Source organism: Dendropsophus ebraccatus, chromosome 8 (assembly GCF_027789765.1).
Source record: "Dendropsophus ebraccatus isolate aDenEbr1 chromosome 8, aDenEbr1.pat, whole genome shotgun sequence".
Classification (NCBI taxonomy): Eukaryota; Metazoa; Chordata; class Amphibia; order Anura; family Hylidae; genus Dendropsophus; species Dendropsophus ebraccatus.
In genome coordinates this window covers 66,506,008-66,519,937 of record NC_091461.1, presented here as the reverse complement: position 1 = coordinate 66,519,937, position 13,930 = coordinate 66,506,008, and the positions used below count along the sequence as shown (strand labels likewise).

The 13,930-nt window shown below is 44.8% G+C and overlaps 1 protein-coding gene across 2 annotated transcripts in view; it reads left to right on the top strand.

Moving 5' to 3' along the window:
- The window catches only part of LOC138799444 (cGMP-dependent protein kinase 2-like), a 119,780-nt gene extending 117,658 nt beyond the window's left edge, over window positions 1-2,122 (top strand). For both annotated transcript variants that reach the window (XM_069980616.1, XM_069980619.1), the window contains one exon: window positions 819-2,122. In XM_069980616.1, the coding sequence (XP_069836717.1) occupies window positions 819-914 (96 nt within the window). In that variant the 3' untranslated portion in view covers window positions 915-2,122. The remainder of the gene's footprint in view (window positions 1-818) is intronic.
- Window positions 2,123-13,930: the final 11,808 nt, after the last annotated feature.

The window sequence follows — 13,930 nt, the reverse complement described above, 5'->3', positions numbered from 1 at the left end:
ATGCTGAACAGTGTATTACTTACATCATTCTGTTCAGCCGTTCTCCTAATATGCAGGAGAATAGAATTCTTGCTACACTCCTCACCCTCCAGCTACTGGTTGACGGGTGACTGCCTATACACAGCATGGATGGATAACTGGCAATCATCAGCTGGTGGGTGAAGTTTTCTGATTCTCATAATTATCCAGGACTATTGGGCTCATGCACACAATGGAGAGGACTACTTACTGTCCATTTTATTCAGGAAGATATCTCTAGATCAGCTGCCCAGAACAATAGAAGTGATACATCATTGTGTTCAGCTTCTCTGTCACTAGTTTATGCTACCCTGATATATGACAGCATAAACCTACTGACAGAGTCTCTGTCTTTAAGTATGATCAAAGATAATCAATGTTAGAACAGAGGAAGTATTAACTGGTCCACACCTGTGTCATGCATTATCCATCCCAAAGTAAACTTTTTTATTTGTCCGAAGATCACATTACTTGGATTTAAAGTGTCCGTCATTTAACATACCCAAACATACCGAATACCCACCACATGTCAAAAATTTTGATTATTTGGTGTCTTGGTGTTTCGAATCCATATCCTGGATTGCAGGGAGAACAGCAATCCGGGGGTAGAAGCACTTAGCTGTAACAGTGTCAAGTTTTTGCCTTTCAAATAGGGACCCTTTAAGGGATAGTTTCAACCAGGCAACTTCTAACTTATAGTACCCTGGTTGGCATTTATCTGTCTACTTTTTTTTCCTGAAATGTTACTTTGAAGACCACTATAAACTCATCACTTATGTTTGTTTGTTTTTTTGTACTAGATAAAGGGAATCACAGATCACAGTTATTTTGACACTTTTCTTCCTGAAGCTGAAGATCCACCAGATGAGCTATCGGGATGGGACAAGAACTTCTAAAGATCTGTGCATTATTGTTTGGATTGTGAAAAGATGCAGCACCATTTGTACAACAGTCATGCTTAGGAATTTCCAGAAGCAAAGTCTGAAGAGAAACAGAACATAGAAGCATTAATAATGTACTTACTAAGAACACACTAAGTATTGTATATGAAGACTCTTCCCTTTTAGAAATGCTGCCCTATGATGTTGGAGGAATGGCAGCCATTTTGTGATGTGTGTAAAACAATTTCTCAGGAGTGCTTTTCTTTGCACTTGTAGAAACAATGTAGGATAAATTAAGCAGTGCTTAATAGTTTTATTGCTCTATGTCTTTTCCTCTGTTTTCAAGAGTGCCCATGACCTTTCTGAATGTATGTGAGGCATCTACAACAAGTGACACAACCTTTTTCATTAGGTTGCTTCGGCTAGTTACTTTATTTTGCTTTCACATCAAAAAGAAAAAAAAGTAAAAACAGAACGTAAAAAAACATAAAAGTCTTCTTCATAGTTGAGGGGTATTTTTGTAATAGTTGAAGCCTCGCGTGGCTTGCCGGGATGATATAACAACAGTGCAGCACAGTGAATGCGGCAAAGCTGAAGGACGTTAACCTTGAGCTGTAGACCTTGAGGCCTAATCACTAGGTGTCACACATGTCATCACTTCCACATTCATTTCAGATACCGAAGTACCTGTATTTTTCTGCAAAATGAGGTGGAAATGTTTCTGAATGTGCCTTTTCTTTTAAGGGCTGAGAGAAGGACACAGGGCTTTTTTTCAGGATAGAACAGAGCAAATACAAAGATTTAGAAACGGTTCTAAAGTTGGTTTCTAGTACAAAAATCATAAATATATATATATAGATAGATATTATTTTTCTTTTCCACTGCCTTTCTATCTGTAATATATATTTTATTTTTTCACATTTATTTCATACCTTTATAGTGTTCTGATTTTAGAAAGTTAAAGCTTCACCAATAGATGTATGTTACTTATTATATTGTATCCATTCCATTCATTAAACCATTTGGCCCACATGTATCAATACTGGCTTATTCTGTGTCTTTCTTATTATATTTTGCTTCTTATAAAGGAATGTAAAATTAGGTTCTGGCATACTAGCCCGCTTGTATGCTGCAGTAGCCCATGGCAATAAGATCCCAGTATCTTTTATGCCGTTCTGAAGTTATAGTTAAAAGGGAACTCCAGCAAAAATCTTTTTTCTTTTAAATCAACTGGTTTCAGAATGTTAAATAAATTTGTAATTTACTTCTATTAAGAAATCTTAAGTCTTCCCATACTTATCAGCTGCTGTATGTCCTGCAGGAAATGTTTTCTTTTCAGTCTAACATGGTGCTCTCTGGTGCCAGCTGTCTCCGAGACAGGAACTGTGCAGAGAAGGAGAGGTTTTTTTCATGGGAAACCTGTCTCGGACAGTGATGTCAGCAGAGAGCATTGTGTCAAACTAAAAAGAATACACCACTTCCTGCAGGACATACAGCAGCTGATAAGTACTGGAAGACTAGAGATTTTAAAATAGTAGTAAATTACAAATCTATATAACTTTCTAAAACAAATTGATATGAAAGAAAAAGATTTTTGTTGGCGTATCCTTTTAAAAATGTGGGGATGCAGACGCGGACTTGATACATATGGTATGGAGTTGTTGGCAGGTACAAACATTTTGGGTTAAGAGTCTTGGTGAAAATGGTTATAGGTAATATAAAATATATATAAAATAATAAGAACAGAGAGATTATAAGTAAAATACTGGTATTGGCAAGAGCAATAATAATGCAGAATTGGATGTCCCAAGAGGGGCTGTCGGCACATAATTGCGCTAACTTAGTGGTATCTAATAAGCGGTATGTAACCAGCTACTATAAAGGTATCAGGAAGGGGGAGTAGGTTAAGAAATAATGGTAACACTAAAGGGAGTAACCTTCCTGGTTATGGAGGATTAGAACTAGCGTTGTAAGTTTGATATCATGTTCTTCCCTCTTCTCCCCCCTTTTTTTTTGGGGGGGGGGGGAAGGTTGGCTTTTCTTAGCTGGAGGTGGGAAGGAAGATTAGGATTTGAGGGGTAAATAAAATGTGATACCATTTTGTGATTAGAGGTGGTTAATCAATGAGGGTCTTCTTCATTGAGCTGCTGCGCAAGCTGATTAGTGCACCTGGGGCTCGGGACCACCCCCAGTGCACATAAGCAGCTCATGTGCATTATGCTATTTTCAACTATCATTTGGGAACAGACTTTAAAATGGAAATTAACATCAGGATGGGGGTGCCATGGGCTTCAACATCATATAAGCAGGTTAGTATGTAAGAACCTAATGATAAATTCTCTTCAAGTGTGTCACATTTTACATTTTAGCTCAGCGTTGTAGCTTATTTTTATGAAAGCCTGCTGGTAGCATGCAATTACAACTTCTTTTTGCAACTTTTCACATCAGTACTCCTACTTGACTAACAGAAATCACATACTGACGCATGCTGCAAATAATGACACACACCCATCACCCATCCACACACTCCCATATTTTTCCAAACCAACATGAAAAAAGAGTGAAAAGGAAATTGATACATGTGGGCAATCATACTGATGCAAAATTTCCAACTGTTTGAGGGATTTTGTGTCCACACAGATACAACAGTAAATGAGTGCTAATGATTTGGTATTTGCTGGGAAAATGTATATACAGTATAAGCTTATTAAAGAGACACCGTGGCAAAAATGTTTTTAAAAGAATCAACAGGGGCTGTCATCACAAGCAGTTCGGCAATATATTCCCTATTTTTTAAACATTTTCAATGTTTATATCAACATTAGACATATGGCCACTAGGTGTCTCCCATCCTGACAAACTGCGGTCCATGCTCCCTCTGTGCCGATATTTGGTCTTTTCTCTGTTCAAAAAAAGAGACCAAACACAGGAAATGCCAGTCCTTTGCACAGTCATGCAAGGAAAGATACCTGTTCATCATGCAGGTTGTATAGCAACTGAGGGCAATTAACGTAGGCTAATTATATTATTACCTTTTGTTAATTATAATATCAACTATGCAGTTTAACAGGAGACTGTGTGATGATGGTTTACTATATATAGCCAGTGTGATTTACTACACTCTACCTTTGGAACCAAATGTTGGTGGTCTTTGGCTGCCCACGGTAATTTCTGTGGTGTTTAGGGTCACTGGGGCACTTGTCACATTAACCTGGAGTGGTAGCAGACCCACCTGGGTTGTTGGTACTGCCACTCACAGAAAGGGGAAATAACTCAAGTATACAGTGGTGTGTAGGTGCAGACAAAGTAGACCAGAGTCCTGTGCGTTTAGTAAAAAATAAAATACTTTACTGTGGTATGACTCAAGTTGAACATTACACGTGACAACAATAGTGCAAATCTTGACACAGAACGTTGGTGCTGAAAATGAGGTAGAACCAGTGCTTGTAGAAGTAGTGCTTTGCAGAGAGAGAGAAGCGGAGTTGCCAGAGGAGCCCTGCCCAAAGTAGTAAATGTGTTCTGCCGAAACAGGTGTATAAGCAGAAGAGATAAGAGAAACCCCTAGTCAGAGCCAATAGTGGCTCTAAACCGCCCTTATGCCCCCTTATTGCAAGGTACCCACCCTAGGTGGGTAATACAAGCCCCAGTCGTTTGTTATCTGGGTGTAGCAATCTTCCATGGTTTCTCAGTTGTCTTGAGCTGCGCAGCAGGATACATAGACCTTGTATGGTAGCTTTGTCTTTCTGGGGTTAGTTCCTCTTGCTTCTGGAGACTACCCTGCACTTTTTAGAGAGGTGCCTGGCATGGGCAAGTTTATTCCTAGGTGGCTTCTCTTCCTTAAGTAGAGCTTATCACTACATACTTGCTTTAGTTAGTTGCATAGAGAAATCTGTAGTTGCCATCTTTGGTGCATGTCAGGGGTCCTGGCCAAAGCCAGGCCCTGACTTAACTTCTCCAAAGACTGAGTATTTTAGCTTCCTCTCACACTGAATACGAAGTCTGAACTGAACTCACATCCTTCCACCAAAGCTAACTCATCCCACAAGGGCTAAAACTAAACCCTCCTATGAGTGGTGGGACTGAGAGAAAAGTGATAGTTTAGGAGAAAACAAGCACATGTGATTGGTCAGCGTATAAACATGTGGTACAAACAGTTTAACCATTGGTACATTCAGCTGTCCAACAAGTTGACTAGAGACAGTAGTGACACCCAGTGGGGAAAACACAATACTACATCTCCCACTCTTGTGAACCTGAGGGAATAACTTACTAAGGTGCCATAGACAGCACCAGTAGTGGCACACAAGTGCTCTTTGTTATGCAACAATTCATTCAGTATAATGTCACTGTGTGGTTACAGAGTGCATTTTGACAGGAGAACTGACCATCCAATGTGAGCACCCCCAGGATGTCCACATGTGTAGTGAACACTTGTCCCGCTCAGTGCATGCTCAGAAATGACAGTCAATAAATACCAAGCCGTGTCAGTTAATGCACAAAGGATTAGGACTTGCTGTGTTCGGTCTCTTTTTAACGGAAACAAGACCAACCATCAGCACAGAGGGAGGATGGACCGCAGTTTGACAGGAAGGGAGACACTTAGTGGCCATATGTAAAAGTTGATTTAAACAAAGAGTGTAGTGCAAAGCTGCTTCTTGGTCACAACCCCTGTTGATTTCTTTACAAAAAAAAATCATGATAGTACCTCTTTAAGATGATGAACATATCATGGTTGCCTTATGGAGTGGAAGCTCTCTGAGAAGACAACTCAAAACCACTTTGAGGTATTTAGAGATGTCCTCAGTGACAATCACCAATATACATAGTATTCTGTATAGAATTTAAACCTGTCACAGACAATGTGGTCTAGATATAATGGGGTTGTGCGCAGAAAGAGGTGGTGTTACTGTATGTATTTACATACAGAATCTTTTCATTTTCTGGTAGCGATAACCCACAAAGATAATTTTATAATAGGATATTTATATATGGGCCTATATAATCACTTTTGCCTTTCTTGGACAATATAGTAACTTCTGTAGTGACATGCGGCATAGAGTATGGCATTGCAAGACCTTTTTCACACTCTTAAAGGCATAAGGTCTCACTATTATGTATACAGTCTCACCTTATGTATACAGTATATCACAGTTACTTCAAAACTAGTTGTAATTAGAAGATCTGCATAAAGTTTAGTAAGTATTCAAATTCTCATGACAGTGCTTACCAGGTGTTTTCTTCTGTCTTAAAGGAAACCTGTCAGTCTGATTATGCTGCCCTCAGCCATGTGTCACATGCCTGTGAATATGTTTTAGTTTTGTAGAGTTTACACTTTGAAGGAGAACTCCGGGCTGGGGTGATTTTTGGCAGAAGTGGAACTGACACACAGAAAATTATAGATAATGGAATCATGGAAAGATTTACATCTTTTTCTGTGTTTTGTACTCATGGTTTCTGTTAAGGCTATGTTCACACAACGTTAAAGACCGGCCGTTCCGTAAGTAAGTAAGTACCGGCCCGATGATCTTTCCGGCCGCAGAGTTCTGATGCAGGCGCATCAGCGTGCTCCCGCATCAGAACCTCCCACGGCACACAATGAAGCAAGCGGCCGGAGCCGCTTGCTTCATTGTGTGAACTAACAGGGTTTTCTACAGCCGCAATTCACAGAATTGTAGCCGCAGAAAACTGACATGTTAGTTATTTGCGGCCCCGTACAGGATCCCGGCCGGAGCGTATACGATGTGTATACGCTCCGGCTGGGATCCCATAGAAGATAGGCTATGTTACACACCGCACAAAGTACGGCCGTTGTTGCCGATAGCAATAACGGCCGTACTTTTACATAGTGTGAACATAGCCTAAATTACTGACCAAATACTTTGATTGATAATTGTGCCTCCTAGTGTACAGCGTTCACATCAGACTACAATACTTTAAGGAGAACTCCTCGCTGGGGTGATTTTTGGCAGTGACATGTTAGGCTTGCTCAGCCAGTCAGCTGTCGCAACAGGTTCCCGCCTCATTTGCTGACTGGCTGAGCAGGCCTAACACGTCATGTCCTAGGTCCCCGCTCAGACCCAGAAGCAGCCGGGACCGGAGGAATGGAGCTACGGCATAACAGCACCAGTGCTGGAGCGGGGAAGGATGTTACTTGTTTCATCCTGTCCTCCCCAACACTCTGCTAAAAATCACCAAAGCCCAGCATTGTAGTCAGATGTGAACACTGTACACTAGGGGGCACATTTATCAATCAAACACAAAACACAGAAAAAGATGTTAATTTTTCCAGTATCATTTCTTTGTGTCAGTTCCACTTCAGGTTTTGGCTAAAAATATTGACAAAAATGAGGATCAGATACTGACCAAAATAAAAGGGACTTTTGAATCATCTTGCCAAAGCAGTGCACGGCCTATCCTCCATGTAAATGCACAGATCTAAAAGGGGCCCGCCATAGAAATACAGGTTCACAAATGCTAAAAACTCATGACAAATCCTACAGCTTTTTTGTGTGTATATGGCTTTGTGAACCTGTATTTCTACATTTGTATTAGGCAATGGTTTTAATTGACATTGAATGAAGAAGACTTTATCAGTGAAGTGGTAGACACCTTGCATCTTTAGGCTATGTTCACACAACGTAAAGAGACCGGCCGTTCCGTGACCCGGCCGGTCTCTGCCCAGATCATCCCGTGCCTGCATCAGAACTCCTCAGCCGCTCGCTTCATTGAGTGAACTGACAGGGTTTCCTACGGCCGCAATTCACTGAATTGCTGCCGCAGAAAACTGACATCCGCATGGGATCCCGACCGGAGCGCATACGATGTGTATACGCTCTGGCCGGGATTCCATAGCAGATAAGGCAATGTTCCACTCTGCTTAAAGTACGGCCGTACTTTTACGTAGTGTGAACATGACCAAACATGACCAAACATGACCACCGACCAAATTAAGCCCAGCTAAATAGGGAGAAAGCTGTACAGAGGAAGGCATGCTTCTCCTGAATATGCTGGGCTGCTAGTTTACAGTTAGTTCTACAACATCAAAACATATTCCCACATAAGCGCCGTGCTGCAGATGTTAGCTTGCCCGTCACTAGATTATGCTGCTTTCAGAGAGGTCAGTATGCACTGGCAGGTTTCCTTTTGTCTGGATTCCCAAACAATCACGTGGCAGGTGATGAAGCCTTCATCTAAGAGGAAAAATATCTGCTCCTTTACCTGCTCAACAGGTAAACTATAGGGATAATTAACCAAGAACCAACTACAAAAGCTATTATTAAAGGGGTTATGCAGCGCTACAAAAACATGGCCACTTTCTTCCAGAGACAGCCCCACTCTTGTCTCCAGCTTGGGCGGGGGTTTTGCCGCTCAGTTCCATTGAAGTAAATGGAGCTTTATTGCAAACCGCACCTGAACTGGAGACAAGAGTCGTGTTGTCTCTCAAAGAAAGTGGCCATCTTTTTGTAGCACTGGACAACCCCTTTAAGAAAAGAACATCCCAGCTGAAGGGGTTTTCACGTCATTAAAATTGGAGCCATATCACTAGGCCTGCACCTTTTGACTACTTAGGGCCCTGCTATAGAAAAGGTTATTGTCAGTGCAGTTATGGTACCCTCACAGTCAATCATCAGCAGGTGGGCAAGGACAGCAGTGACTTTTTCTTTACCGTGCACTGCCTGCTTTTGGGTGCATGTTTTTTGATCTTACTACATGCCGAAATAAGGGACAGACCACTGGAAACATCTTCCCCATGATATTCTGCTCTCAGAAAGGGCATCATAACTGAACCAAAGGGATTCCCTTTAAGTACTGTAGATCTTTTACAGTTCTTTTTCTAGAATTGCAGTGCTTGAATAATGCTGTGTTGTCAAACCCTGTGTAGTAGGTGAACAAGGGCGCTGTTGTTTAGGGGAAAAGTCATAGTGACTTTCTTGGTATCAGTCTCAGAGGATGTCATTCCAATAATCAGATTGTTTGGAATATCCTATCAGTTTTCTTTACCATGGGAATATGGAAATGTCAGTATATTCATTGTACCAAGCCCCACACAGCCTGTATTACTATCACGGGAGTAACTATGTTTAACCACAACAAATAGGAACAACTGACATATAAACTATATGGACTACAGTTTGCTCATCTATACATAATAATTTGTATTTTTTAATGTTGTTCATTTAACTTTTGCCTAACTAAATTCATGTCTCCATTGAGAAATTGGCTATTGTAAATTTGGTGTACAGAGATGAACAGAGAACTAGTGCTTTAATAGATAGTTTGATCATTAGATAAATTCTTTAATACTGTCTAATAAAACAAATAAAAGGATATGTCCAGAGTGATTTCTACACAGAAAACATTTTTTTTTTTAATACTTGATTCAGTGTTTTATCGGACAAGTTGGAAACTACTGTGGACCCTTCCTAGGCTTTGGTATGGGATACATGTACCATTGAGAACATTTGAACTAGACAGCATTTTTGTTATATGTTTGTATGCCCTATACATGTAGGCAATGTGCATAAACATATTACACCTTAGAAAAGCACATTGATCAGTTAAATTCTACAAAAAATTGGAGAACTCATAAATATAAAACAATATTTCTTTATTAATACTGCCACAAATCAATATAAAAATATGAAGGAAGCAATACAAATCACCACCGTGAGGGGACACAGTATATAATTACAAGTGGTATATCATTTGTATGTGATACATCAGGGCATACCAAACAGTACAGGAAGGATAAGTATATTAATATATATGATAAATGTTGAGAGAAAAAGGAATGATAGTATACAACCAAAAGGACCAAAAATAGTCCTAATAGTCAGGGGTGATTCTAGCCTCTCTGCTGCCCGAGGCGAACTATAGAATGACGCCCCCCCCCCCCGTCAATCCGCCCACATTATAATCCACTACTGCCCCCCCCCCCCCCCACTGCTGTCCCCAATAAACATAATGTTTGGTCCCTTGCTGCACAGAGGATGTCAGGAGAGGAGGAGGCTGACTTTATAGGAGAGGTCCCAGCAGCACAGAGGATGTCACGAGAGGAGGGGGCTAATCCTATAGGAGAGGTCCCAGCAGCACAGAGGATGTCAGGAGATGAGGGTGCTAATCCTATAGGAGAGGTCCCAGCAGCACAGAGGATGTCAGGAGAGGAGGGTGCTAATCCTATAGGAGAAGTCCCAGCAGCACAGAGGATGTCAGGAGAGGAGGGTGCTGATCTTTTAGGAGATGGTCCCCCTCTTCCCCCCTTATAGATGGTCCCCCTCTTCCCCCCTTATAGATGGTCCCCCTCTTCCCCCCCTTATAGATGGTCCCCTCTCCCTTATAGATGGTCCCCCTCTCCCCCCCTTATAGATGGTCCCCCTCTCCCCCCTCCCTTATAGATGGTCCCCCTCTCCCCCCTCCCTTATAGATGGTCCCCCTCTTTCCCCTCCCTTATAGATGGTCCCCCTCTTTCCCCCTTATAGATGGTCCCCCTCTTCCCCCCCCCTTATAGTTGGTCCCCCTCTTCCCTCTCTCCCCCCCTTATAGATGGTCCCCCTCTCCCCCCCTTATAGATGGTCCCCCTCTTCCCCCCCCCTTATAGATGGTCCCCCTCTTCCCTCTCTCCCCCTCCCTTATAGATGGTCCCCTCTCCCTTATAGATGGTCCCCCTCCCCCCCTTATACATGGTCCCCCTCTCCCCCCTCCCTTATAGATGCCCCCTTATAGATGGTCCCCCTCTTTCCCCCTCCCTTATAGATGGTCCCCCTCTCCCCCTTATACATGGTCCCCCTCTTCCCCCCCCTTATAGACGGTCCCCCTCCCGCCCCTCCCTTATAGATGGTCCCCCCCTTATAGATGGTCCCCCTCTTTCCCCCCTCCCTTATAGATGGCCCCCCCCTTATAGATGGTCCCCCTCTTTCCCCCCTCCCTTATAGATGGCCCCCCCTATAGATGGTCCCCCTCTTCCCTCTCCCCCTCCCTTATAGATGGTCCCCCCCCCTTATAGATCGTCCCCCTCTTTCCCCCCTCCCTTATAGATCGTCCCCCTCTTTCCCCCCTCCCTTATAGATGGCCCCCTTCCCCCCCCCCTACCTTATAGATGGTCCCCCTCTCCCCCCCCCCCCTGCACAGCAGATAAAACAAAAAACAGCACACAACTCACCTGCCCTCCGTTCCCCCGTCGAGCCTCTCTGGTCTGGTCCCGGCTGATGTGCGGCTGCCCGGGGTGTCCCGTCCTGTCTCCGGCAGCGCGCGCATCACAGAGCTCCCCGTGCGCCTGTGCCTGTGACTTCCGGCGCACGGGGAGCTCTCTGATGCGCGCGCTGCCGGGGACAGGACGGGACACCCCGGGCAGCCGCACATCAGCCGGGGGACTAAGGCTGCATTCCCACGTTCCGTGATCCTGACGGATCACGGATGTGGAATGCATGTACTGGAGCCCCCCCGCCCCCGGGAAGTATCTGTAATGAGATGCTGTGAGCGGGGGAGACTGTATTCATAAGCGCCGCGCTGTAGTATCAGCACCGCGCGGCTGATTTAGTACAGCGCGGCGCTTATGAATACAGTCTCCCCCGCTCACAGCATCTCATTACAGATACTGCCCGGGGGCGGGGGGGCTCCAGTACATGGTACAGTCAGGGCCGTTTTAATACATTGGTGGGCCCGGTGCACAGCGCTCAAGAGTGGGCCCCCCCTTACCTTTCTGCACATTGTATAATGTACTGAATTTGCCCCCACACTGTATCAAGAGCCCCAATACATACAGTAGTTACCTTATAACACTATTTCCACCATTCAGTGATTACATATTGCATAAAAACTGCACTAAACAAAACAGAAAGATATCACCATTGATACCATTACATAATACCGCCACACCATGACCCCTATCTGTACAAGCCTATAACAGAGTGAAGTTACATCCAGTGACTCACCGGAGGCGTCTTCTCCGATCAGAGTCTGTCACCTTTTCTTTTTCTCTCCATCCAGCGTGGGCCACCTTGAAGTCTTCTCCTGGCTGTGAATCTTCTCTCCAGAATCTGCCAGACAAATATTTTAGGCTCCAACACATACAGTAGTTAGGTCCCTTGTACCCCTATACAGTAGTTACACCCCTCTGTACTCCTACATAGTTACACCCCTCTGTGCCTCCATAGTTTTAAGGTGTCCCTGTAGTATATAGACCCTCATGTGCTCCTCCAGTTATATACAGCCCTCCTGTGCGCTCCCCCATTAGTATATAGCCCCCCTGTGCACTCTCCCCAGTAGTATATAGCCCCCTGTGCTCACCCACAATAGTATATAGCCCCCCTGTGCTCTCCCCCAATAGTATATAGCCCCCCTATGCTCTCCCACAATAGTATATAGCCCCCCTGCGCTCTCCCACAATAGTATATAGCCCCCCTGTGCTCTCCCACAATAGTATATAGCCCCCTGTGCTCTCCCCCAATAGTATATAGCCCCCCTGTGCTCTCCCACAATAGTATATAGCCCCCCTGTGCTCTCCCCCAATAGTATATAGCCCCCCTGTGCTCCCCCTCAATAGTATATAGCCCCCCTGTGCTCTCCATAATATATAGCCCCCTGTGCTCTCCCCCATAGTATATAGACCCCTGTGCTCCCCAATAGTATATAGCTCCCCTGTGCTCCCCAATAGTATATAGCCCCTGTGCTCCCCAATAGTATATAGCTAACCTGTGCTCCCCAATAGTATATAACCCCCTGTGCTCCCCCATAGTATATAGCCCCCTGTGCTCCCCCATAGTATATAGCCCCCTGTGCTCCCCAGTAGTATATAGCCCCCTGTGCTCCCCATAGTATATAGCTCCCCTGTGCTCCCCCATAGTATATAGCTCCCCTGTGCTCCCCCATAGTATATAGCCCCCTGTGCTCCCCCAAAGTATATAGCTCCCCTGTGCTCCCCCATAGTATATAGCTCCCCTGTGCTCCCCAATAGTATATAGCCCCCTGTGCTTCCCAATAGTATATAGCTCCCCTGTGCTCCCCAATAGTATATAGCTCCCCTGTGCTCCCCCATAGTGTATAGCCCCCTGTGCTCCCCCATAGTATATAGCTCCCCTGTGCTCCCCCATAGTATATAGCCCCCTGTGCTCCCCCATAGTATATAGCCCCCTGTGCTCCCCAATAGTATATAGCCCCCGTTCTCCCCCATAGTGTATAGCCCCCTGTGCTCCCCCATAGTATATAGCTCCCCTGTGCTCCCCCATAGTATATAGCCCCCTGTGCTCCCCCATAGTATATAGCCCCCTGTGCTCCCCCATAGTATATAGCCCCCTGTGCTCCCCCAAAGTATATAGCTCCCCTGTGCTCCCCCATAGTATATAACTCCCCTGTGCTCCCCAATAGTATATAGCCCCCTGTGCTTCCCAATAGTATATAGCTCCCCTGTGCTCCCCAATAGTATATAGCTCCCCTGTGCTCCCCCATAGTGTATAGCCCCCTGTGCTCCCCCAGAGTATATAGCTCCCCTGTGCTCCCCCATAGTATATAGCCCCCTGTGCTCCCCCATAGTATATAGCCCCCTGTGCTCCCCAATAGTATATAGCCCCCGTTCTCCCCCATAGTATATAGCCCCCTGTGCTCCCCAATAGTATATAGCCCCCGTTCTCCCCCATAGTATATAGCCCCCCTGTGCTCCCCAATAGTATATAGCCCCCGTTCTCCCCCATAGTATATAGCCCCCCTGTGCTCCCCAATAGTATATAGCCCCCGTTCTCCCCCATAGTATATAGCCCCCTGTTCTCCCCCATAGTATATAGCCCCCTGTGCTCCCCCTCCCATATAACATTGAAAAAAACAAACACTTTTACTCACCTAGGTCCACGCGTTCCTCTTCTCTTCCCTCTTGTGGCCGCACTTCCTGTGGTCACAAGAGGCTGCACTCCCCTTACCCTCGCGCCGACGCTCCAGTGACGTCGGGCGCTAGAGGGAGAGTGCAGCCTCTTGTGACTGCAGGAAGTGCGGCCACAAGAGTGAGTGACTGACAGGGAGGGAGCCAATGGCTCTCTCTCTGT